Source organism: Phoca vitulina, unplaced genomic scaffold (assembly GCF_004348235.1).
Source record: "Phoca vitulina isolate PV1807 unplaced genomic scaffold, GSC_HSeal_1.0 scaffold112, whole genome shotgun sequence".
NCBI classification, from domain to species: Eukaryota; Metazoa; Chordata; class Mammalia; order Carnivora; family Phocidae; genus Phoca; species Phoca vitulina.
This window is the reverse complement of record NW_022589815.1, coordinates 368,142-395,502: the sequence shown is the minus strand read 5'-3', so window position 1 is coordinate 395,502 and position 27,361 is coordinate 368,142. Positions and strand designations below refer to the sequence as shown.

At 37.8% G+C, this 27,361-nt stretch overlaps 1 protein-coding gene across 14 annotated transcripts in view; it reads left to right on the top strand.

The window, feature by feature from the left end:
- Window positions 1-27,361, top strand: part of ARHGEF9 (Cdc42 guanine nucleotide exchange factor 9) — a 242,450-nt gene that overhangs the window by 199,626 nt on the left and 15,463 nt on the right. For all 14 annotated transcript variants that reach the window (XM_032398229.1, XM_032398228.1, XM_032398234.1 and 11 more), the window contains 2 exons: window positions 4,626-4,869; window positions 20,245-20,313. In XM_032398229.1, coding sequence (XP_032254120.1) covers window positions 4,626-4,869; window positions 20,245-20,313 — 313 coding nt within the window. The remainder of the gene's footprint in view (window positions 1-4,625; window positions 4,870-20,244; window positions 20,314-27,361) is intronic.

The window sequence follows — 27,361 nt, the reverse complement described above, 5'->3', positions numbered from 1 at the left end:
TTTATTTATTTGACAGACACAGCGAGAGAAGGAACACATGCAGGGGGAGTGGGAGAGGGAGAAGCAGGGAGCCCAATGCGGGGCTCGATTCCAGGATCCTGGGATCACGACCTGAGCCGAAGGCAGCCGCTTAACGACTGAGCCATCCAGGCGCCCCAATATGAGGAATTCTTAATCTCGGGGAACAAACTGAGGGTTGCTGGAGTGGTCGGGGATGGGAGGGATGGGTTGGCTGGGTGATAGACATTGGGGAGGGTATGTGCTATGGTGAGCACTGTGAATTGTGCAAGACTGTTGAATCACAGACCTGTACCTCGGCAACAAATAATACATTATATGTTAAAAAAAAATGAAGACGATAACAGGAAGGGAAAAATGAAGTGGGGGAAATCGGAGGGGAAGACGAACCATGAGAGACTATGGACTCTGAGATACAAACTGAGGGTTCTAGAGGGGAGGGGTTGGGGGGATGGGTTAGCCTGGTGATGGGTATTAAAGAGGGCACGTACTGCATGGAGCACTGGGTGTTATATGCAAACAGTGAATCATGGAACACTACATCGAAAACTAATGATGTAATGAATGGTGATTAACATAACATAAAAAAAAAAGGAATAGTGGGAGTTAAGCCTGCCTATTCTAGTCAGGTGGGTACCCACCTATTAGCTGTGTGGCCAGATCTGGCTTCCCAGGTCTATGAGTATTTGTATTAAGTATTTTAAGGCAGGTTTCAGGCCTTTATGAGATCAAACTAGATCATATCAATCCATTCTCCTTAGCTTGTCCTGCTTTTGTGGTTATATTGGACTGACAGGGCACACTTTTTATCCACATGTCTCACAAAGTATTCCTGAGGATTGTGGAAGTCAGTGCATGGGACCTGCCCCATCCTTTTGGCCAAGATTGAGCTTGTCCATTTTGAACATGGTAAAAGGAGCCCAGGGTCTGAATTAGGCCTGGAGCAACATTGGCCCCTTCTGTATAGCTGACCTTTTCCTCTCCTGTGAACTTGATGCCAGGAGCACCCAACAGATCAGAACCCATCTGTACTCAGCACAGCCTATTTATATGCACAATTATTATGGGAGGGAAAAGAACATGTAGAGGTTGTTTTTTTGCAAATCAATTCAACAACACCCATATTTCACAGCCTTGGACTTTGAGATTGACAGAGCTATGTTGGGAATTTTTAAAGACAGCCTTCCCCAGACATACCAAAAAGCCCAGTTTACCATACAGTGTGAAGAATTAGGATTGCAAAGGCAAATTCTTTGCAGGTAGCCTGCAACTTAGAAGTGAGGCATGCAAGGCAATTCAGCAGAATGGGAATAGTTTAACCAAACTGTATAATGTTAATAAAAATTAATGAGCATTTCTGATTCTGTCAAATTGTCTAAAAGGCCAAATATAAGCAGAGAGGAGGGAGAGTTGGTCAGAATGATTTGGCTAGTAGAAGACATCTGTCAGGACAGGGCTCATGGGACCTTCTTGGCCAGACTTAGCCATACCACATGTCCCGAGACATGATGTTTGTCATGGGCATGCTATGAAGGTGCACACATGAGTTGTGTCTTTCCACAGTGTCAGCTTTATTCAGTCATAAAGCAAAGTTAATCACAGTTCTAAAGCAGGTTCAGGATTCCAAACCCAATGACATTTCACCATATGATTAAACTTGGCTTCTTACACAGCACACAGAGCAGGACATAAGACAAACTACACAACAAATAAGATAACAGAAGGGATATAGGAAGTCAGTCTGTGGGTGTGCAGTTGAGATAAGGCCTCAGTCTGGTCTTGGTCAGCTCTCAGCACTTACTGCTTATTATGTTCAAGCAGTGAAGGATCTTGGTTCTATTCAGAGATCAATCTGGCACAGCGTTCAGTGGCAGTTGCCTTTTTTAAGTGGTCAGACATAGAGAGGTCATGTCTGAAGAGTCTGACAGTTTGCTGCAAAAATCCTCCCCTTTTTAAAGGGATTTAATTGGTCCAGGGTCCCTGCAGACCTCCTCTGGTTCTGCTCGTTATCAGTTCTGGGGCGTCAGCTGATGCTGGTCCCAGCGATATCTTATAGCTGAAGTACCTTTAACTACTTGCATCATTGCATGACACAGGCCCCTGCTTGACATGAGAGACTCCATTTTGCTCTCTACAATGTGCCCTCCGGGGCGGGGGGAGTCGAAGGCAGTGCTAAGAGGAGGAGGGGCTGAAAGACCACTCTGAGAGATAGTTACTTAATCAGACCTTACATTCCACAGGTCCACAGGTCATTTCATCCATCCCTCTGTTTTTTTTTTTTAATTCATAAAATATTTGACATTCAAAAAGATACATAAATTATATAATGGGTACTTATGTACTTACTATCCAACTTAAGAAATAATTCATTACAGGGGCGCCTGGGTGGCTCAGTCATTAAGTGTCTGCCTTAGGCTCAGGTCATGATCCCAGGGTCTGGGATCAAGCCCTGTATCAGGCTCCTTGCTCAGCAGGCAACCTGCTTCTCCCTCTCCCACTACCCCTGCTTGTGTTCCCTCTCTCGCTGTCTCTCTCTGTCTGTCAAATAAATAAATAAAATCTTTAAGAAAAAAAAAGAAATAATTCATTACAAATACATTCTTCCTCCTCTCCCTCTCTGCTCCTTCCCTTTCTTTTCCTTCCTTCCATCTTCCCATTCTCCTCTCTGTACTCTCTTGAATTTGGCATGTGTCATTATCATATTTTTGTATAATTTCTATACATGTGTATGCATACCTAAATATTATGTGGCATTTCTTTGTAGGTTTTTAAACCTCATATAAGTGGGATAGAGATGAGATAAAACTGTACAGAAAAGAAACCAGGGGCGTGATGAGCATGGGATTTTAGTTTGCTGTGGCATCATAGCTTTTTTAAAAATTTTTTTAATTTTTAATATTTTATTTAAATTCAATTAATTAACATATAGTATATTATTAATTTCAGAGGTAGAGTTCAGTGATTCATCAGTGGCATATAACACCCAGTGCTAATTACATCATGTGCCCTCCTTAATGCCCATCACCCAGTTACCCCATACCCCCACCCACCTCCCCTTCAGCAACCCTCAGATTGTTCCCTATAGTTAAAAGTCTTTTATGGTTTGTCCCCCTCCCTGATTTTATCTTATTTTATTTTTCCCTCCCTTCCCCTATGATCCTCTGTTTTGTTAAATTCCACATGAGTGAAATCATATGATAATTATCTTTCTCTGATTGACCTATTTTGCTTAGCATAGTATCCTCTAGTTCCATCCACGTCGATGTAAATGGTTAAGATTTTTTTTGATGGCTGAGGAATATTCCATTGTGTGTGTGTGTGTACACACCATATCTTCTTTATTCATTCATCTGTTGATGGACATCTCAGCTCTTTCCATAGTTTGGCTATTGTGGACATTGCTGCTATAAACATTGGGGTGCAGGTGCCCCTTCAGATCACTATGTTTATATCCTTTGGGTAAATAGCTAGTAGTGTAATTGCTAGGTCATAGGGTAGCTCTATATTTAACCTTTTGAGAAACCTCCATACTGTTTTCCAGAGTGGCTGTACCAGCTTGCATTCCCACCAGCAGTGTAAGAGGGTTTCCCTTTCTCCACATCCTCACCAACATTTTTTGTTTCCGGACTTGTTAATTTTAGTCATTCTGACTGGTGTGATGTGGTATCTCATTGTGGTTTTGATCTTTATTTCCCTGATACCCAAGTGATGTTGAGCATTTTTTTTTTTTTCATGTGTCTATTAGCCATTTGTATGTCTTCTTTGGAGAAATGTCTGTTCAGCATCATAGCTTTTAAATTGGGTGGCAGGTTCACCAAAACTTAGTGTATTATTAAAAGTAAGTAAGTAAATAGAGAAATAAGAGCACCTTGTGTGGACTAATGATGAGTGTCTCATGGACTGAAAATATTAATCCAATTCTATATAGCAGAGAGTAAAACAATAATAAAAGATAGGCAATATACAGTTTGTATCCATCTACAACTTTTATTTTTCTCATGCAGTAAGATTTGTGAGATTCATTCAGTCAATATATGAAGCTTTTTATTCACTCTTACCCACCCTTCTCCTGCCAGACTAGGCCTTCTCCAAAATTCCCCAGAATGCTAAGTGTTCAACCCTTTCTATGTAATCCTTCCTGGCCAGCAGCCTGTGGCCACCTTGCTACTATTACCACTCATCTCCACTCTGATATGCAGGTCTCCTTAGCCTGCTTGAATTCCCAGGTACACCCCAGGCAAACATCCAGCTTATTTCATACTTCTGGAAGGCTTGCAAATATTTTAGAAAAGAAAAGGCCCATGCTCGCAATGCTTGTGTGCTTACTCCCCATATATGTGTCTTACAAACACACGTAAGGATTGATGCTGGGGTCTGAGACAGAGCCCTTGGATGTAGGACAAAGGCTTTCTCTAAGAGCATCTAGTTAACCAAACTATCAATGTCATACTGCTAAGCTAACCTGCCTACATTTGACCAAACCAACCCCTATTTGGTACTCCAAAACAATGGCAGTCTTAGTGTCCTGCTGTGCCCATGAGCCAACTTTCATGGTACCTACTGTCCACATACCTCCAGTTAAAAGCCTTTTCTTCCTTCCTACCTAGGACCTGATCCGAAGAGACATCCTGTACTACAAAGGCCGCATTGACATGGATAAATATGAGGTAGTTGACATTGAAGATGGCAGAGATGATGACTTTAATGTCAGCATGAAAAATGCCTTCAAGCTTCACAACAAGGAGACTGAGGAGGTACATCTATTCTTTGCCAAAAAGCTGGAGGAGAAGATACGCTGGCTCAGGGCTTTCAGAGAAGAGAGGAAAATGGTACAGGAAGATGAAAAAATTGGTAAGTAACCTGAGAGGAGAAAGAAGAATATGGCTATGAAGAACATAGAGGATTTGAATTAGTTTTCATTTTTCTAGAAGCAGAGGGAAGATTTCTGTTGCAAACTGACCTAATCCATTTTGGTGGTTTCCTATTATTAGGTCCTTTGTGGCAGATATCAGTAGTTTCTTCTAGTCAGAGTTAAGTGAGAGTTATAATTTGGCCTCCCTTACAGTCTCATGACTAGATAAGACTATTACACTGGAAGCAAACCTCAGTCTCAATTCTCCCAAACATACAAACATTTATTAACAAACAAACACAAAAGCAGTCATACAACCTGTTCTGTAATCTCAGTGAAGTCCCAGTTTTGTTCTTAGATACATGGCAGCATCTTCTGTGAAGAGGTTAGTCAAGGAAGAGTTGGTGATATTATAGCAACAGGCTTCAACTAACTTTCTAGTTAGAGTCTGGTGACAAAATCCTCTGATGGGGAACAAGACATAGCACCTGTTTTCAATCTTGAGCTTAAGGCTTCCTTCTGAAGGGTAAAAGCTATAGGACTCACTGGATTTTTATACCCAGGTCTTGTGAGGGCTAAAGAGCCTGTAAGACATTTGTGACTAGTTCACATTTGAATAACATTCATTTTACCAATGAAAATTTATTTTTAACATGTGTTAGGCTAATTAGGCCACCTGCATTAAAGTGACTGAACTGCTGGGAGTAGTGGTCTCTGGAGCAAGGACTTCTGAGTGTTTAATGTGTTAACAAATCACCTCTTGAGTGTGTATGCCTGATTAAGGCACTTCAGATGTTAACTAAATGCCCCTAGAGCATAGATTAAAATTAATGCACATGTATATATCACGCTTTCTGTATGAAAACATTTTAAAATAAATTGTAGAAAATATAACTGGGTCTAAAACCATGATCACTTGCATGATTCAGTCACACTAAACCATAATTTTTTTGGCTTTAAATAGGTTGTTCCCCTTTTCCAGAGGGTATATAACTAGCAGAGAGATTTTTCATGCTGCTTTCGAACTGTGGGATTTAGGTGCCATTGACTATAGCTTTGTGGTTTACAAAGTACTATCTGGTCTCTTGCTCATGGTCCTGCCATTCTAGCATAAAAATACCAAACAGCCAGGCTTTGTAATTCCTTGAGAAGACACAGTTTCTGTTTTTGCCCCACTCTTTTTTTTTTTAAATGTTTTATTGTTATGTTAATCCCCATACATTACATCATTAGTTTTAGATATGGTGTTCCATGATTCATTGTTTGTGCATAACACCCAGTGCTCCATGCAGAACGTGCCCTCCTCAATACCCATCACCAGGCTAACCCATCCTCCCACGCCCCTCCCCTCTAGAACCCTCAGTTCGTTTTTCAGAGTCCATCGTCTCTCATGGTTCGTCTACCCCTCTGATTTCCCCCCTTCATTCTTCTCCTCCTGCTACCTTCTTTTTTTTTTTTCTTAACATATATTACATTATTTGTTTCAGAGGTACAGATCTGAGATTCAACAGTCTTGCACAATTCACAGCGCTTACCAGAACACATACCCTCCCCAGTGTCCATCACCCAGTCACCCCATCCCTCCCACCCCACCCCCCACTCCAGCAACCCTCAGTTTGTTTCCTGAGATTAAGAATTCCTCATATCAGTGAGGTCATATGATACATGTCTTTCTCTGTTTGACTTATTTCGCTCAGCATAATACCCTCCAGTTCCATCCACGTCGTTGCAAATGTTTTTGCCCCACTCTTAATGAGAGTAGAATTTTATATTAAAACACATGTATGCTCAAGCTGGTAGAAACTGCCTCTAGAAAAATGGGCCTACCCATTGAGTCCTGGTGCAAATGGATTCTTCTCTCCTTCAGTGTTGGGGATTTAAATGGTTCAGAGATAAGGAAGGATGATCAGAAAGACACTACTTAGTCTAATCCTAGTTCTCTCCTCAGGTTTTGGGTAGAGTGCACATTAATAATTCACTTTGAGTCCCATTGAAGCCAAATAGCTTTTAGCATATGAGCACTGCAATTGGACATGATGTAGAGTGGTACAGAAATGCTACTGGGCTTCTTCTCTCAGTGGCAAGCAGCAGCAGCCTCTGATACCACCTAGGTTGTTAGACCTATTAAAGGTATTGTCTTAATGTGCTTTATGCAGACCCTAGATCAACTAGAAGATCCCCACCATTCTGTCTGGTTCCAGTGTTATATTTCCTACACAATGCCCTGTGTAACTTGTAACTTAACCTGTAACTTGAAAAATCTGCTTCTAATAAAAAAGCTTCCAGAAATTACATTCTTTTTTAAAATTTTGTTTAAAGTTTTAATTTAAATTCCAGTTAGTTAACATACAGTGCAATATTAATTTCAGGTGTACAATTTAGTGATTCCACACCTATACACAACACTGTATGCTCATCACAACAACTCTACTCCTTAATCCCATCACCTATTTAACCCCTCCACCAGACCATCTCCCCTCTGGTAACAATTGCTTTGATCTCTATAGTTAAAAGGTCTCTTTTTGTTTCCTTCTCTCTTTTATCCCCCTATGATCATTTGTTTTGTTTCTTAAATTCCACATATGAATGCAATCATATGGTATTTGTCTTTCTCTGATTTATTTCACTTAGCTTAATACGCTTTAGCTCCATCCACAATGTAGTACACACACACACACACACACACACACACACACACAAAATGGAATATTACTCAGCCATAAAAAATAACGAAAACTTGTCATTTGCAATGACATGGATGGAGCTACAGAAATTACTTTCTGACAAACCTGTTATCTTTTCTAAAACATTATTTTTTTTCTAATTATAATAATAGCACTTTTATTGTAGGCAATTTTGGAGAAAAACACAGAAAAATACAAGAGAAAACTAAAAATCACATAAAAACATCCTACCCAGAGAGAGATAACTTTTGTAAATATTTTATATATTTCCTTCCTGTTCTTTTGTGTATAAATAAAATACTAAGACTAAGATGGCTGACTATCTTTATGTCTCCCCCCAACCTCTATCTCTCTATGATGAACAGTTCTAAATTTATATGCTCATTTTACACTTAAAATCATACCATTAACATTTCCCTAAATCATTTTTTAAAATTTTTGTTATTTTATTTAAATTCAATTAATTAATATATAGTGTATTACTAGTTTCAGAGGTAGGGTTCAGTGATTCATCAGTGGCATATAACAACCAGTGCTAATTACATCATGTGCCCTCCTTAATGCCCATCACCCTGTTACCCCATCCCCCCATCCTCAGATTGTTTCCTATAATTAAGGGTCTCTTATGGTTTGTCTCCCTCTCTAATTTCATCTCATTTTATGTTTCCCTCCCTTCCCCTATGTTCATCTGTTTTGTTTTGTAAATTCCACATATGAGTGAAATCATATGTGTTTGTCTTCCTCTGACATATTTCACTTACAATAATATCCTCTATTTCCATCCATATCATTCATACATACATACATACCACATCTTCTTTATCCATTCATCTGTTGATGGACATTTGGGCTCTTTCCATAGTTGGGCTATTGTGGACATTGCTGCTATAAACATTGGGGTGCCCCTTCAAATCACTAAATTTATATCTTTTGGATAAATATCTAGTAGTGCAATTGCTAGGTTGTAAGGTAGTTCTATTTTTAACTTCTTGAGGAACCTCTATATAGTTTCCCAGAATGGCTGTACCAGCTTGCATTCCCACCAACAGTATAAGAAGGTTCCCCTTTCTCCACCTTCTCACCAACATTTGTTGCTTCCTCAGTTGTTAATTTTACCAGTCTGACTGGTGTGATATGGTATCTCATTGGGGTATTGATTTGTATTTCCCTGATGCCAAGGGATATGCAGCATTTTTTCATGTGTCTTTTGGCCATTTGTATGTCTTCTTTGGAGACATGTCTGTTCATGTCTTCTGCCCATTTCTTAGCTAGATTTTTTGTTTTTTGGGTGTTGAATTTAATAACTTCTTTATAGACCTTGGATACAAGCTCTTTATCTGATAAGACATTTGCAAATATCTTCTCCCATTCTGTAGGTTGTCTTTTGGTTTTATCAACTGTTTCCTTTGCTGTGCAGAAGCTTTTTATCTTGATGAAGTCCCAAGAGGTCATTTGTGCTTTTGTTTCCCTTGGCTTTGAAGACATCTCTAGCAAGAAGTTGCTATGGCTGAGGTCAAAGAGGTTGCTGCCTGTGTTCTCCTCTAGGATTTTGATGGATTCCTTTCTCACATTTAGGTCATTCATCCATTTTGAGTTTGTTTTGTGTATGGTGTAAGAAAATGGTCCAGTTTCATTCTTCTGCATGTGGCTATCCAATTTTCCCAACACCATTTGTTGTAAAGACTGTTCTTTTTCCATTGGATAGTCTTTCCTGCTTTGTTGAAGATTAGTTGACCTTAGAGTTGAGGGTCCATTTCTGGGTTCTCTATTCTGTGCCATAGATCTATGTGTCTGTTTTTGTGCCAGTACCATACTGATTTGATGATTATAGCTTGAAGTCTGGAATTGGTTGTCACCAGCTTTGGTTTTCTTTTTCGACATTCCTTTGGATATTTGGAGTCTTTTCTGGTTCCATACAATTTTTAGGATTGTTTATTATAGCTCTGTGAAAATTACTGATGGTATTTTGGTGGGGATTGCATTGGATGTTTAGATTGCTTTGGATAGCATAGGCATGTTCTTCCAATCCATGAGCATGGAATGTTTTTTTCATTTCTTTGTGTCTTCCTCAATTTCTTTCATAAGTGTTCTATAGTTTTCAGAGTACACATCCTTATCTCTTTGGTTAGGTTTATTCCCAGGTATCTTTTGGTTTTTGGTGCAATTGTAAATGGGATCAATTCTTTAATTACTCTTTCTTCTGAAAAATGAGAATTACAGAACAATATCCCTGATGAACATGGATGCCAAAATTCTCACCAAGATATAGTACCTAATAGGATCCAAGAGTACATTAAAAGGATTATTCACCATGACCAAGTGGGATTTACTCCTGGGTTGCAGCAGTGGTTCAACATCTGCCTATCAATCAGTGTGATATACCACATTAATAGAAGTAAAGACAAGAACCATATGATCCTCTCAATTGATACAGAAAAAGCATTTGACAAAATACAGTATCCTTTCTTTTTTTTAATTTTTTTTATTATTATGTTAATCCCCATACATTACATCATTAGTTCTTGATGTAGTGTTCCATGATTCATTGTTTGTGTATAACACCCAGTGCTCCATTCAGTACGTGCTCTCTTTAATACCCATCACCAGGCTAACCCATCCCCCCAGCCCCCTCCCCTCTAGAACCCTCAGTTTGTTTCTCAGAGTCCATCGTCTCTCATGGTTCGTCTCCCCCTCCGATTTCCCCCCTTCATTCTTCCCCTCCTGCTATCTTCTTCTTCTTCTTCTTTTTTTTTTTTTTTTTTAACATATAATGTATTATTTGTTTCAGAGGTACAGGTCTGTGATTCAACAGTCGTACACAATTCACAGTGCTCACCATAGCACATACCCTCCACAATGTCTATCACCCAGCCACCCCATCCCTCACACCCCCCACCACTCCAGTATCCTTTCTTGATTAAAACTCTCTACAGGGTAGGGATAGAGGGAAAATACCTCAATATCATAAAAGCCATTTATGAAGAAAAGTCAATATCATCCTCATTGGGGAAAAAAAAATGAGCGCTTTCCCCTAAGGTCAGGAACATGAAAGGGATGTCCACTCTCACCACTGCTGTTCAGCAGAGTACTGAAAGTCCTAGCCTCAGCAATCAGAAAACATAAAGAAATAAAAAGCATCCAAATTGACAAAAAAGAAGTCAAACTTATGGTACTCTATGTAGAAAACCCAAAAGACTCCACCAAAAAATTGCTAGAACTCATACAGGAATTCAGCAAAGGGGCAGGATATAAAATCATTGCACAGATGTCAGTTGCATTTCTATACCCTAAATCACTTAATATTTTTTAAATTATGTTCAGTTAGCCACCATATATTACATCATTAGTTTTTGATATAGTGTTCAATGATTCATTAGTTGCCTAAAACACCCAGTGCTCACCCCAACACATGCCCTCATTAATACACATCACCCGGCGACCCCATCACCCTATGCCCCTCCCCTATGAAACCCTCAGTTTATTTCCCGGAGTCCATAGTCCCTCATGATTTGTATCCCACTCTGATTCCCCCCTGTAGGTTCCCTCCCTTCCCCTAAGCTCTTCTGTGCTATGCCTTATGTTCCACATATGAGTGAAACCATATGATAATTGTCTTTCTCTGCTTGACTTATTTCACTTAGCATAATCCCCTCCAGTTCCATTCATGTCAGTGTGAATGGTGGGTATTCATCCTTTCTGATGGCTGAGAAACATTACATTGTATATATGTACCACATCTTCTTTATCCATTCATCTTTGGAAGAGCATCTCAGCTCCTTCCACAGTTTGGCTATAGTGGACATTGCTGCTATGAACATTGGGATGCAGGTGGCCGTTCTTTTCACTACATGTGTATCTTTGGGGTGAATACCTAGTAGTGCAACTGCTGCATCATTGGGTAGCTGCATATTTAACATCTTGAGGAAACTCCATACTGTTTTCCAAAGTGGCTGTACCAGTTTGCCTTTCCATCAACAGTGTAAGAGGGTTCCCCTTTCTCCACCTTCTTGCAAACATTTGTTGTTTCCTGCCTTGTTAATTTTTGCCATTCTAGCTGGTGAAAGATGGTATCTCATTGTGGTTTTGATTTGAATTTCCTTGATGGCTAGTGATATTGAACATTTTTTCATATGTCTGTTAGCCATTTGTATTTCTTCTTTGAGAAGTGTCTGTTCATGTATTCTGCCCATTTTTTGACTGGATTATTTGTTTTTTGGGTGTTGAGTTTGAGAAGTTCTTTATAGATCTTGGATATCATCCCTTTATCTGTAAGGTCATTTGCAAGTATCTTTTCCCATTCTGTGGGTTGCCTCTTAGTTTTATTGACTGTTTCTTTTGCTGAACACAAGCTTTTTATTTCTATGAAGTCCCAAAAGTTCATTTTTGCTTTTGTTTCCCTTGCCTTTGGAGACGTGTCTTGAAAGAAGTTGCTGTGGCCCATGTCAAAGAGGTTACTGCCTATGTTCTCCTCTAGGATTTTGATGGATTCCTGTCTCACATTGAGGTCTTCATCCATTTGGAGTTTATCTTTGTGGATGGTATGAGACAGTGGTCCAGTTTCATTCTTCTGCATGTGGCTGTCCAATTTTCCCAGCACCACTTATTAAAGAGACTGTCTTTTTTGCATTGGATATTTTTTCCTATTTCACAAAGATTAGTTGACCATAGAGTTGAGGGTCCATTTCTGGAGTCTCCAATCTGTTCCATTGATCTATATGTCTGTTTTTGTGCCAATACCATGGTGTCTTGGTGATCATAGCTTTGTAATATAGCATGAAGTCAAGTAACATGATGCCCCCAGGTTTGTTTTGCTTTTTCAACATTCCTTGGTGATTCAGGGTCTTTTCTGATTCCATACAAATTTTAGGATTGTTTGTTCCAGCTCTTTGAAAAATGCCAATGGTATTTTGATACGGATAGCATTGAAAATGTAGATTGCTCTATGCAGCATAGACATTTTAACAATGTTTGTTCTTCCAGTCCATGAGTGTGGAATGTTTTTCCATCTTTTTGTGTCTTCCTCAATTTCTTTCATAAGTGTTCTGTAGTTTCTAGAGTACAGGTGCTTTACCTCTTTGGTTAGATTTATTGCTAGGTATCTTATGGTTTTTGGTGCTATTGTAAATGGAATCAATTCCTTAATTTCTCTTTCTACACTTACATTGTTAATGTATCAAAAAGCAACTGATATCTGTGCATTGATTTTTGTATCCTGCCATATTGCTGAATTGCTGTATGAGTTCTAGTAATTTGCGGGTAGAGTCTTTTGGGTTTTCCATATAAAGTATGGTGTCATCTGCGAAGAGAGATTTGGACTTCTTCTTTGCCAATTTGAATGCCTTTTATTTCTTTTTATTTTCTGATTGCTGATGCTAGGACTTCTAGTACTACATTGAGCAATAGTGGTGAGAGTGGGCATCCCTGTTGTGTTCCTGACCTTAAGGCAAAGCTCTCAGCTTTTCCTCATTGAGAATGATGTTCAGTGTAGGCTTTTCATACATGGTTTTTATGAAACTGAGGAATGTTCCCTCTATCCCTACACTCTGAAGTCTTTTAATCAGGAAAGGATTCTGTATTTTGTCAAATCCTTTTTATACATCAATTGAGAGGATCATATGGTACTTGTCTTTTCTTTTATTAATGTGCTCTATCACGCTGATTGTTTTGTGAATGTTGAACCACCCTTGCATCCAAGGAATAAATGCTACCTGGTCGTGATGGATAATTCTTTTAATGTACTCTTGGATGCTATTGGCTAGGATCTTGTTGAGTATTTTGACATCCATGTTCATTGAGGATATTGGTCTGTAATTCTCCTTTTTGATGGGGTCTTTGCCTGGTTTGGGGATCAGGGTAATGCTGGCCTCATAGACTGAGTTTGGATGTTTTCCTTCCATTTCTATTTTTTGGAACAGGTTCAGTAGAATAGACATGATTTCTTCTTTAAATGTTTGGTCGAATTCCCCTGGGAAGCCATCTGGCCCTCGACTCTTGTTTTTTCAGAAGTTTTTGATTACTGCTTCAATTTCCTTACTGGTTATTGGTCTGTTCAGATTGTCTATTTCTTCCTGTTTCAGGCTTGGTGGTTGATAAGTTTCCAGGAATGCATCCATTTCTTCCAGATGGCCTAGTGTGTTGGCATATAGCTGCTGGTAGTAAGTTCTAATAATTGTCTCTATTTCCTTGGTATTGGTCGTGATCTCTCCACTTTCATTCATGATTTTATTAATTTGGGTCCTTTCTCTTTTCTTTTGGATAAGTCTGGCCAGAGGTTTATCAACTTTAATTCTTTCAAAGAAACATCTTCTAGTTTCATCGATCTGTTCTATTGTTCTTCTAGTTTCTATTTCATTGATTTCTGCTCTAATCTTTATTATTTCTCTTCTCCTGCTTGGTCTGGGCTTTATTTGCTGTTCTTTCTCCAGATCCTTTAGCTGTAAGGTTAGCTTGTGCATTTGATTTTTCTAACTTTTTGAGAGAGCCTTGGATGGCTATGCTATGTCCCTCTAAGGACCACCTTTGCATTATCCCATAGGTTTTGGACCGATGTGTTTTCATTTGCTTTGGTTTGCATGATTTGTTTAAGTTCTTTAATTTCCTGGTTGACCCATTCATTCTTTAGCAGGATGCTTTTTAACCTCTACGTGTTTGCGTTCCTTTCAAATTTTTCCTTGTGGCTGAGTTCCCGTTTCAATGCATTGTGGTCTGAAAATATGCAGGGAATAATCTTAATCTTTTGGTATCAGTTCAGACCTGATTTGTGACCCAGTATGTGATCTATTCTGGAGAAAGTTCTGTGTACACTCGAGAAGAATGAGTATTCTGTTCTTTTAGGATGGAATGTTCTTTATATATCTACAAAGAACATCTAGTCCAATGTTTCCTTCAAAGCTCTTGTTCCTTTGTTGATCTTCTGCTTAGATGATTTGTCCATTGCTGACAGTGGAGTATTGATGTCTCCTACTATTAATGTATTATTATCAATATGATTCTTTATTTTGGTTAACAGTTGGCTTATGTAGTTGGCTGCTCCCATGTTGGAGGCATAGATATTTACCATTGTTAGATTTTCTTGTTGGAAAAACCCTTTAAGTATGATATAGTGCCCCTCTATATCTGTTACTACAGCCTTTGGTTAAAATCTGTCTGATATGAGAATTGCTACCCCAGCTTTCTTTTGAGGTCCATTGGCATGATAAATGGCCCTCCATCCTCTCACTTTCCATCTGGAGGTTTCTTTAGGTTCAAAATGAGTCTCTTGTAATCAGCATATGGATGGATCCTGTCTTTTTTATCCAATCTGCAACACTGTGCCGTTTCATGGGAACATTTAGACCATTCACGTTGGAAGTGAAAGATATTAATTTTGAAAGATACTAATTTACTGCCATCATATTGCCTGTAAAGTCCCTGTTTCTATAGATTGTCTCTGTAAATTTCTGGTCTATATTACTCTTGGGGTCTTTCTTCTTTTATAGAACACCCCCTTAATATTTCATGCAGGGCTGGCTTGATGGTCACATATTCTTTCAGTTTCTGCCATTCTTGGAAGCTCTTTGTCTCTCTGTCCATTTTGAAGTACAGCCTTGCTGAATAAAGTGTTCTGGGCTGCATGTTCTTCTCATTTATTACCCTGAATATGCCTTGCCAACCCTTTTTGGCTTGCCAGGTCTCTGTGGACAGGTTTGACGTTATTCTGATGTTCCTCCCTCTGTACTTAAGAAATCTCTTTCCCCTGGCTGCTCTCAGCATAGCTACCTTGGCTCTAAGATTTGCAAGTTTCAGTATTATATGCTGGGGCGTTGGTCTATATTTATTGATCTTGGGAGGGGTCCTCTCTGCCTCTTGGACTTGAATGCTTGTTTCCTTCCCCAGGTTAGGGTAGTTTTCAGCTATGATTTGCTCAAATATACCTTCTAGTCCTCTCTCTCCACCCCCTCAGGGATCCCAATAATTCTGACATTGGATCATTTCATGGCATCATTGATCTCTCTAATTCTTATCTCACGGGCTTCTAGTTTCTTATCCCTATCCTCCTCATCTTCCTTCCTTTCTATCAGCCTATCTTCTAGATCACTATTTCGTTCTTCTGCCTTATTTACCCTGCCTGTTAGAGTATCCAGTTTAGACTGCATCTCATTCACAGCATTTTTACGTTTGGCCTGATTAGATCTCATTTCTGCCCTTAGAGATTTTATATTGTCACTAATGCTTTTTTCAAGCCTAGCTATTGACTTCATAATTGCTACCCCGAAGTCTACCTCTGACATCTTGCTTCTGTCCATATCCGTTAGATCTGTAGCAGAGGCCATTGTCTCTGGTTCTTTTCTTTGTTGTGAGTTCCTCATCCTAATCATTCTGTTGAGGGATGGTTGAACGAATGTACAGATTCCAAAATATCAACCATGACCCAAGCAAGATGCACCCTTGGAGAATATGGAGCAGTCGGAAGCCACCACTAAAAAGACATAGCCAATATGAAACACACGAGTAAAACTTATAAAATAAAAAAAAAAATTCCAAAAAGGGTTGAGGGGAAAGGGGGATATAATCTCTCAGTGTGGACAAATTAGGGTTTTTCAGTTGTTCCTGGGTGTATTTGGGTCTGTTTGTTAGAGGATATACTACCTCCCAAAATTACAGGGAAAGTATAACTTATGTGTCTGTATATATATACACAGACACACACACACATCTACAAGTAATGAATGAATGAATGAATAGGGAAAAAAGGACTACAATGAAGCATATATCTATAAAAAATATAGGTGTGAAAAAGTACAAGTTAAAAGTTACTATGAAATCTAAGTTGGTATATTAAACATCTAGTTGAAATGAGAAAAACGTGAAAAGAAAAAAACAGAGAAGAAGCTAAGGGAAAGAATAAAAAGAAAACGAGAGTTGTATCTGAAAAATAAACAAGCTGTGAGGCAAAGCCTGGAGCTCAAAATACTATTTTCCCCTGGTGTTGGGATTTTACAGTCTTATGGGGACCATAGGGTTGTCCTCCTCTTGTTCTTCCAGCCTGTCTTCTTGGGGAGAGTCCTGCAGCGCTGTTTCTCAGGCAACCCTGCTTGGGCAGAGTTGCCCTGCCCCCTCTCGAAGGGTGCTTGGCTCAGTGGAAACCGGTTTTTTGAGCTTTTGTTCTCTGGAGGCTTTCTGTACCTCTTCTAAGAGTCAGAGCAAAAATGGCCGCACCCAAACCTCTGTCCCAGAGTGGAGAAATCGAAGTCTGCGCTCTTCACTAAACCCTCCTGGGACACAGTCTCCATTTCTGTATGCGCCACTGAAAACTGCAACCTCCTGTGGTCCGTGCCCACAGTGATTCTCTCAGAGGTCGTCCCAGGTGCCTGGTCATGTTCCTGCCCTTTGTGCTTCTAAAACCATGAGCGACCGTGCAACCCACATCTCCTGGATCCTATCTGGGTCCTGCTCTAAGGCCCTTTCCAGGCCACTAGTGCTCTGCGAGTTTTTTCCTGGTCCCCAGCAGGACGCTTTTGCACTCCAGTGTTATATCACTTTCCGGGAGCCAACTTATGGAAGTTCACTCCCCCTTCTGTTTATCTTCCAATAGCTACCTGAAGATTCATGACTCCACCCTTCCTACCTGGTGACAGGCGGTGTTTTTCTGCTTGTAGAGATCCAGATATATATTCTTACATCTCAGGCTGATTTTGTGGGTGTTCAGGATGGTGTGGTAGATATCCAGCTAAATTCAGGGGACCGGTTGAAATGGTTCCCCTACTCCTCTGCCGTCTTTCCTCTCCAGTGCTCACTTAATATTTTTAATCATTATTTTATGGCTGTCTTATAAATTTGTCAGAATTTTCTGTTTTTTTTTTTTAATTTTCACTTTTAATGGTAAAATGAATACATGGCCTTAATAACCATTTAAACACATACCAAAATTTAATAAAGTTTAGCATTATTTTCCCTTCTCTATCACTCCTATGCTATGTGAGATAATCAGTATAAGTGTGGTGTGCCTATTTCCATACTTATGTTCATATAAGCATATATACAGATAAGATTTTTTAAAAACTTTTTTACTTACAAAAATTATACCAAACATATTACTCTGTAACTTGTTTTTTTAACTTAATTTATCACAAGTAACTCTCCAAGTGAGGAATATAGAATCTAACTATAACTCCTTCTATCAGTCAGGGTTCAACCTGAGAAGCATAACTCATAGGAGATGCATTATTAAGAGATTTATTCTAGGAATTGGCTTATGTGATTACAAAACCTGGCTAAGCAACTCCAGTATCTGTGGAGCAGACAATCAGAATGCAAGATCATGAGCAGGCTCAAACTCATGGGCATAGTCCAAAGCTGTCATCTATAGGCAGGAAGATCATGAGAAGGATGGGACTCCACATACATGGGCTAAAGCTGAGGCAGAATTTCTTCTCCTTTGTGGGGAGACCTCTACCCTGTTTTTTTAAGTGGTAAAAACACCATGAGCTCTATGCTCTTAACACATTTTTAAGTGCATAATATAGCAATATTAATTGTAGGTTCAGTGTTATACAGCAGATCTATAGAACTTATTCATATCTTGTATAAATGGAACTAGAGTCTTGATAGGATTGCTTTGAATTTGTAGATGACCTTCAGCACAATGGATATTTTAACAATATTAAGTCTTCCAGTACAAAAACAAAACAACAACAACAACAAAAAGCAACAAAAAACTAAAGACCAATATCCCCAATGAACACACATGAAACAATCTTTGATAAAACAGCAACAAACAGAATTCAGCAGCATAATAAAAGGATCACACACAATAACCAAGTCAGATTTGTCCCTGGGTTGCAATGATGGCTTAACATATGCAAATTAATTAATGTGATATAATTAAATTAAATATAGAAATCACATCATCATATCTATAGATGTAGGAAAAAGATTTGACATAATTTATCCTTCTTTCCTGATAAAAAAGACTCACAACAAACTCTGTATAGAAGGAATTTACCTGAACATAATAAAGGCCATATATCAAAAGGCCTATGGCTAACATCATACTCAAGGGGGAAAAACTGAAAGCTTTTCCTCTTAGATCAATGACAAGAAAAGGATGCCCATTTTCACCACTTCTATTCGACATTGTAGTGGAAGTCCCAGCCAGAGAAAATTAGGCAAGAAAAAAATAAAAAGCATCTAAATGGGAGAGGAAGAAGTAAAATTATTTCTGTTTGTAGATGACATTATTTTATATATAGAAAACCTTAAAGACTCCTCAGAAAAAACTTCTATATTTAATAAATGAATTCAGTAGAGTTGATGGGTACAAAATCAACGTACAAAAATCAATTGTGTTTCTATACACTAACAATGAACTATCTGAAAAAGAAATTAAGCAAACAGTCCCAATTATACTCATATCAAAATGGATGTGATTATATTTAGGAATAAACTTAACCAAGGAGGTGAAAGACTTGTACACCAAAAACTATAAAACCTTGCTGAAAGAAATTAAAGAACACATAAATAAATAGACTTAATATTGTTAAAATGTCCCTTTTACCCAATGCCAGCTATAGATTTAATGTGATCTTATCAAAACTCCAGTGGTATTTTTTTTTTACTGAAATAGAAATAACAATCCTAAAATTCATGTGGAACCACAAAAGACCCATCATAGCTAAAGATATTTGAGAGAGGAGAACAAAGCTGGAGGTATCATGTCAAAATATATTACAAAGCTACATTAATTAAAACACTATGGTACTGGCATAAAGACAGGATATAGACCAATGGAATAGGATAGAGAGCCTAGAAATAAACCCACACATATACAGTCAACATATGTTTGACAGTAGTACCAAGAATGCACAACTGGGAAAGGATGGTTTCTTCAATAAGTTGTGCTGGAAAAACTGGATATCCACAGGCAAAAGAATGAAATTGAATTCCTATCTTACACCATAAATGAAAATTAACTCAAAATGTATCAAACACTTAATTGTATGACCCAAAACTGTGAAACTCCTGGAAGAAAACATAGGGAAAGAGCTTCTTGGCATTGATCTTGGCAGTGATTTTTTTGGATATGACACCAGAAGCACAGTCAACAAAGCAAAACTACAGCAAAATAAAATTATTTTGCACAGCAAAGGAACAGAATGAAAAGGCAACCTATGGCATCAGAGAAAATATTTGCAAATGATATATATGATAGGAGGTTAATTTCCAAAATATATAAGGAACTCTTACAACTCAATAGCAAAATGTCAAATAACTTAATTTTAAAAATGGACAAAGGACTTGAATAGACATTTCTGTTACTTCATTACTTTTTGCTATTTGATTTTTTCTTCCTTTTGAAACTTTTCTTTAAAAAAATTTTCTTATTATAATCTCTTATCTTTTGACTCATTATTTTCTTGTCTATGTTTTTGCTTTTGGTTGTGAAATATTTTTCCACTTCACACCATACTTTATTCATCCATTCTTCATTTAACAGCCTCTTAACTCATGTTCTCATTTTTTTTGCCCCTGTATACTATGAAATGCATTGTTATAGCTAAATATTTGTTCAAGTTCTCACCATTTATTTATTTGCTTTTCAAGACTTTTGATATATCTTGCCAAAATTACTCCTTCAGAAAAGTTGTACTAATTTGTACATTTAAGAAAGGTCTATGTTTTTTATAACAGTCATGTATTTTTATGTTATAGGCTTTGAAATTTCTGAAAACCAGAAGAGGCAGGCTGCAATGACTGTGAGAAAAGTCCCTAAACAAAAAGGTAAAGCTACCTTTAACCACTGCCACCCCAGCAGCCCCACTTACTCTCTTTGTGAGACTGGGAAGCCATAAACCATGTGATTGTATATCCCCAGGCTTGTTTCCAGGCTGAAGTTCACTTGGGGTGATGGGGAGTGTCTGGGTTTCCAGGTGTCCCTGATGACAAGTGGCAAATGGTCTTAAAGACATAAGGCTTAGGAGTAAATAGTGTAAGGTATTTATGTCCAAAAATAGTTCTTTGGGTACAAGAAAAAATAGAATTTCTATTTCTTTTCATTTTTACATAAGTAAAAGAGAGAGAAAAACTAAACTTTATTCACAATTTAGAGAGAGATAGACAATAATAACATGTAATTTTTATTAGTAAGTATATTTGGAATATGTATACAATTTTCTTTCATTTGTTTGGGGACATTTTCAAGGTTAGGAGTCTCAAATCAGAATAGAGAACTTCAAACTGAACCAAGACAGAAGATTCAGGTATTTATTCTCTTTCTCTGAACCATAAACTAAAGTACTTAAAAAAGGAAAATAGGGGTGCCTGGTGGCTCAGTCGGTTGTCTGACTCTTGATTTTGGCTCAGGTCATGAGATCGAGCCCCGTGTTGGGCTCCACACTGGGTGTGGAGCTTGCTTAAAATTCTCTCTCCCTCTCCCTCTGCCCCTCCCTTCCCACCACCCCCCCTCGTGTGCCCACACTGACACTCTCTCTCTCTCTCTAAAAAAAAAAAAAAAGAGGAAAATACCTTAAGAATCGATTTGATTATGAAATGAAGCTTTATTTTCTCATTTTCATGAGCTAGACATAATTAAAATGCTTAGTTGAACAAAAGGAAGTAACTACCCTTTGTTTATTCATGAGCCTCTTCAGTACCAGTCATTTTATATAAGTTCTTTAATTTTATCTTTATGGTACTTCTGAAAAGGTAGGCATTATTAGCCTCATTTTCAGATGAGGAAACAAGATCTTTGGGGTGAAGTGATTGTGAACTTAACTCATCTTGATTCCAAGTCCACTGTTCTTCCCTCACCATCTCAGGGTTCTGCTGATTCTCTATGCTGGGAAAGAACAGCTTACTTTTTTTGTCCCACCTCAATTATTGACAGCTGCTTCTATTACTGACCACCACTGTCATTTTCCCCAGGCCCTTCCTCTGCTTTCTCAGTAGTCTATTTGGTTCAGAATGAGTCACCATACAAAATGATTAGATTCAAGTTGCCTGAAATTCCAGTGGCCACATAAAGCACCCTTAATTATTCCCAAATGAAGCTCCTTTCCACTGAGGAAGCTGTGTGCCTGTGAATATCTGATCTCCAATTAAACAGTGCACCTAGCTGGGACCCCTCTGGCTAGACATGCCTTCCTTTTAACTGCTTTTGTTTCTTGCCCTTGGGAGGCACTCATTGGCTCTTTCTCTCATCATGGAAATGTAATTATCTTCAGATAGGGAATTAAAGGCAATCACACCTAACCTCTCGGGAGTGAAACATGAGAGATAGTGTTAGAAAGCTATCTGGAGTTAATGTCATTGAAGATATGGTCTGGATGAGTAGGGCAACCCTGTGAGAGACTGTGCTCCTTCAGTAGAGATATAAGCAGAACAGAACCCCAGCCAGTCGGGGAGTCCTCAGGCTATAAAAAAGGCTACTGTCCTAGTGGCTTGCTTGTTTCCTGGAGGCTCTTAATGCTTGAACTTCTCTTACTCTGATCCCCTCCACTGTCCTCACCACACTGACCTTCATGATGGGATAGGACCCCTTTACCTCAGCTTAGGTTCCCTCAAGCCTATCTGAGGCTGGCTGTTCTTTTTTTTCACTATGAACTCTTAAAGCAAAGGAACATCCACAAAGCAATAAACCAGAAAACAGTCCTGCTCACTCATACCAAGCCTTTGTGTCAGTTTCCTTTTCCACCTGTCTAGTCACAAGGCTATTCCTTTCAGGTCCTCTCTTATTCCCCAGTATCTAAACAATGGTTCACATGAACAGCTTTCCACCTTTAACAATTCTAAAGTTTTCAAAGAAACTCATTTAGTTTCAAACCTCCCAAAATTCCTACGAATCCCCTCCATTATTTCTATTTCTAGTTTTCAAGACTCTCCTAGTCCAGGACTGTAATGACTGATATATTTTGAGACTCAAGGTAACTACACATGTGGAAACAATGGTCAAACTTAGGAATTCAATAGTGATATTATGTACATGGGAAGAACAAGAAGGGAATTCTTTCAGATACCCACAAAAGCCAGTTTCTTTAACCCTTCCAATGACCACTTCCTGGAAGTTATGGGAGCATTGTTTTTAAGATTTCTCTAATGCAGATGTAATTGGTTAGGAAATTATTCTAGTGTTCTCTTCTAACCCCATCTATAATGCCATAGGACCTTATTAACTCAGTCTACTGCTCTGGAGGAGGGGAAGCCTGTCTGTAAGATAAGCAAAGAGGACAAAGCCTAGCTCCAAGGAAGGCCTTTCTACTTTATGTTTATCTTTTACACTGTCTTAGTTTTAAGAATTGATGTATAACTTATTGGAATTTGAATACTAATTCCTGGTCTATCAACCTATTTCAGTCTGTCATCATGGAGCTCCCTAGGGCCATGAGCAAAGCTCCCATCTCCAGAGGCTATAGGACTATCTCAAAATCAAATGAATATCCTAAAGTAACTAAAATAATCTTGAAAAAGAAGAGTAAAGTTGGGGTACTCAGTCTATCCTGATTTTAACACAAATTATATAGCTACAATAACCAAGATAGTGTGGTACTGGCAGAAGGATAGACATATTGTATTAGTGGAAGAGAATAGAGAAGCCAGAAATAGACCTGCACCAATATGCCCAAGTAATTTTTGATAAAGATGCAAAAGAAATTTAGTGGAGGAAGGGTTGTCTTTTCAACAAATGCTGCTTCAGCCATAGACCAAAAATAAACTTCAACCTAAACTCATACCTTACAAAAATGAACTCAGAATGGATAATGGACTTAAATTTAAAGCTACAAAACTTTTTTTAAAAAGGAGAAAATCTTCAGCATCTAGAGCTAGGCAAAGAAGTTCTTAGACTTGACACCAAAAGCTTGAACCATGAAATGAAAAATTGATACAATGGACCTCATCAAAATAGACATTTTTGCTCTATGAAAGACCATATGAAGAGGATGAAAAGACAAGTTACTGGCTAGGAAAAATATTTGCAAACCATATATCTGAAAAAACACTAGTATCTAGAATATATAAAGAACTCTCAAAACTCAGCAGTAAATAAAAAAAAAATACATACTCAAATTACAAAATGGGCAAAAGATGGATATTTTACTGAAGAGGATTATATAGATGACAATTAAACACATGAAAAAATGTTCAACATTATTAATCATTGGAGAAATACAAATGAAAACCACAATGATATATCACTACACACCTATTAAAAAGGCTAAAATAAAAAATAGTGACAACACTGAATACTGGCAAGGGTGTAGAGGAACTGAATCATTTATACCTTGCTGGTGAGAATGCTAAATGGTACAGCCACTCTGGAAAATAGTATGGTGGTTTCTTAGACACAAAACATACCACTACCATACACCCAGCAATTATACTCCTGGGCAGTTGTCCCAGAGAAATGAAAACTTTCACCAAAAAAACCCTCTATATGTTAACTAACTTGAATTTAAATAAAATCTTGGAGAAAAAAAAAAAAAAAACTCTAAACAAATGTTTATAGCAGCTTTGTTCATGATAGCCCAAACTGGAACCATCCCAGATGTCTTTCAATGGGTGAGTAATTATGGTATACCCATACCATGGAATATTACTCATGAATAAAAAGGAGCCAACTATTGGTATATGGAACAACTTGGGTGAATCTCCAAGGAATTATGCTGCATGAGAAAAGCCAATCTCCAAAAGTTATATATGGTATGACTCCATTTATATAACATTCTTGAAATATTATCATTTAGTAATGGTGAACAGATTAGTAGTTGCCAATGGTTAAGGGGGGGGTGAGATCAGGAGAGAAGTAAGTGTGGTTATGGAAGAGTAACTAGTGATTTTGTGATATAGAAATGTCCTATCTCTTCTCTGTGTCCTGTAACAATGTTAATATCCTGGTTGTAATTTTGTACTACAGTTTTGCAAAATGTTATCATTGAAGAAACTGAGTAAAGACTACAAAGTATATCTCTATATTGTTTCTTACAACTGCATGTAAACCGATAATACTCTCAAAATAAAAAGCTTAATTGAGAAATCAAAATGAACACTTCCCAAACTTTCTCCCTAATATTTTCATATCATTTGTTGGCACCCAGTACGCTCATCTTTCTGACACTTACCACCTTTGAAAATTGCCTGTTAAAGGACATCATCAAAATGGCAGAATAATTTTCTACTGTCTTCCCCCTAAAAAAACACTGATTTTGACAGTCACCCACAGATAAGTGTGCTTTTGTGAAAGTTCAAAAGTCCAGCAGAAAAGGTCCAGACTACCCATGGAGAAGAAAAAAAAAAAAACATGATTAGATGCATAGAAAAAAGAGGCAAGTCAATAAAGACTAGAGGAAGGGAGTACTTTTTCCAATGCAAAGACAGCAACTCAAGACTACAAGGAACATGAAAAATTAAGGAAACATGACATCACCAAAGGAACACAATTTTTTAGAAACTGATGCCCAAAGATATGGAGATACACAATTTTTTCCAGTAAACATTTCAAAAATAGTTTTTTAAAGGAAGCTCATTGTGCTACAAGAAAGCATAGAGAAACAATTCAACAAAATCAGGAAAACAATATACAAAACAAGAAATTTAACAGAGAGTAAATATCATAAGAACCAAACAGAAATTATAGAGCTGAAGAATACAATGAATGAAATGAAAAAAAAAAAAAAAAATGCAATGGAGAACATCAACAACAGATTTGAACAAGCAGAAGAAAGAATTTGTGAGGCCAAAGACAGGTCTTTTGAAATTGTTCAGAGTAAAACAAAGAAAAAATAATTTTAAAAAAGTGAAGAAAGCCTATGGGAGTTAATGGGATAAAATTAAGAGAAGCAATCTATAAAATATTGCAGTCCCAAAAGAAGAAAAGAGGGAGAAAGGGGAGGAAAGATTATTTAAAGAAATAACAGGGATGCCTGGGTGGCTCAGTCGTTAAGCGTCTGACTTTGGCTCAGGTCATGATCCCAGGGTTCTGGGATGGAGCCCCGCATCAAGCTCCCTGCTCAGTGGGGAGCCTCCTGCTTCTCTTTCTCCCACTCCCCCTGTTTGTGTTCCCTCTCTCGCTGTGTCTCTCTATGTCAAATAAATGAATAAAATCTTAAAAAAAATAACAGCTGAGAAATTTCCAATTCTGGATAGGTATTTGAATTTTCAGCTTCTTGAAGTTCATTGGTTTCCAAACAATTTTAACACAAATGATCTTCAAGATACATTATAAAATTCTCCAAAATCAAAGTCAAAGAGAAAAGATTAAAAGCAGCAAGAGAAAAAAATCCTCATATACAAGGAAACCCACATAAGACTATTCAAAGATTTCTCAGCAGGAACCTAGCAGACCAGGAGAGAGTGGGATGTTCTTCTTTCAAAGTTCTGAAAGAAGAAAACTGTCAACCAAGAATACTATACCCAGGAAGGTTTAGAAATGAAGGAGAAAGACTCTCCCAAAAAGAGGGATAGAATGAGAGAGAGAGAGTTTTATGTATCCAAAGTTAATTTTTTATCAGCATAAAATGGACTATTGTAACTATAAGGTGTTTTATGTAAACCTCATTGTAACAACAAAGCAAGCACTTACAGTAGATACACACACAAAAAAAGAGGTGAATCAAAGCATACCTGTTAGGAAAACCATCGATTCATAAAGGAAGATAGCAAGAGAGGAAGAAAAGAACAAAATAACTATAAAACAGAAAATAATAAGATGACAATAGTAAGTCCTTACCTATCAATAATTACTTTATTATTTTTTTCTACAGTTTATTTTTATTTAAATTCAAGTTAGTTAGCATGTAGTGTAGTACTGGTTTCAGGAGTAAAATTTAGTGATTCATCACTTACATATAACACCCAGTGCTCATCCCAACAAGGGCCTTCCTTTAATGCCCATCACCCATTTAGCCCATCCACCCACCCATCTCCCCTCCAGCATGTAAATAGATTCAATTCTCTTGTCAACGTGCATAGAATGGCTGAATGGATAAAAATACAAGACACAACTATACATTGTCTACAAAGGACTAAGTTAATCTTTAAGGATACACATAGCCTCAAAGTTAAGGGATGGAAAAAGATATTCCATACAAGTGGAAGCCAAAAAGAAAGCAAGGGTATTTATGTGATACTTACGTCAGATAAATGACTATAAGTCAAAAACTGTCACAAGAGACAAAGAAGGTCATTATATAATGATAAAGGGTCAATTCATCAAGATATATATGTACCCAGAACATAATAAATTTTAAATATATATGTACCCAATATGGAGCACCTAAATATATTAAGCAAATACTAACATATCTGAAGGAAGAAATAGAAATATGATAATAGCAACAATTGATAGATCACCTAGACAAAAAATGATTAAAAAACATTGGACTGGAAATATATTTAGACCAAATGGACCTAAAAGACATATAAGGAACATGTCATCCAATAGCAGCAGCTATTTTCTCAAGTACAAATGGAGCATGCTCTAGGGTAGTATGTGTTAGGTCACAAAACAAGTCTTACAAATTTAAGAAGACTGAAATCTTATCAAGTATCATTCAACCACAATGGTGTGAAACTAGAAATTGACAACAGGAGGAAAACTGTAAAGTTCACAAATATGTGGAAATTAAACAACACACTCCTGAACAACCAATGAGGTAAAGAAGAAATCAAAAGGAAAATAAAAAAATATCTTGAGATAAATGTAAGTGAAAACACAACATACCAAGTTATTAGATGTAGCAAAATCAGTTCTAGGAGGGAAGTTTATAGCCATAATGCCTACACAAAGAAAAAAAAATCAAATAAGCAACCTAACTTTACACTTCAAGGAACAAGC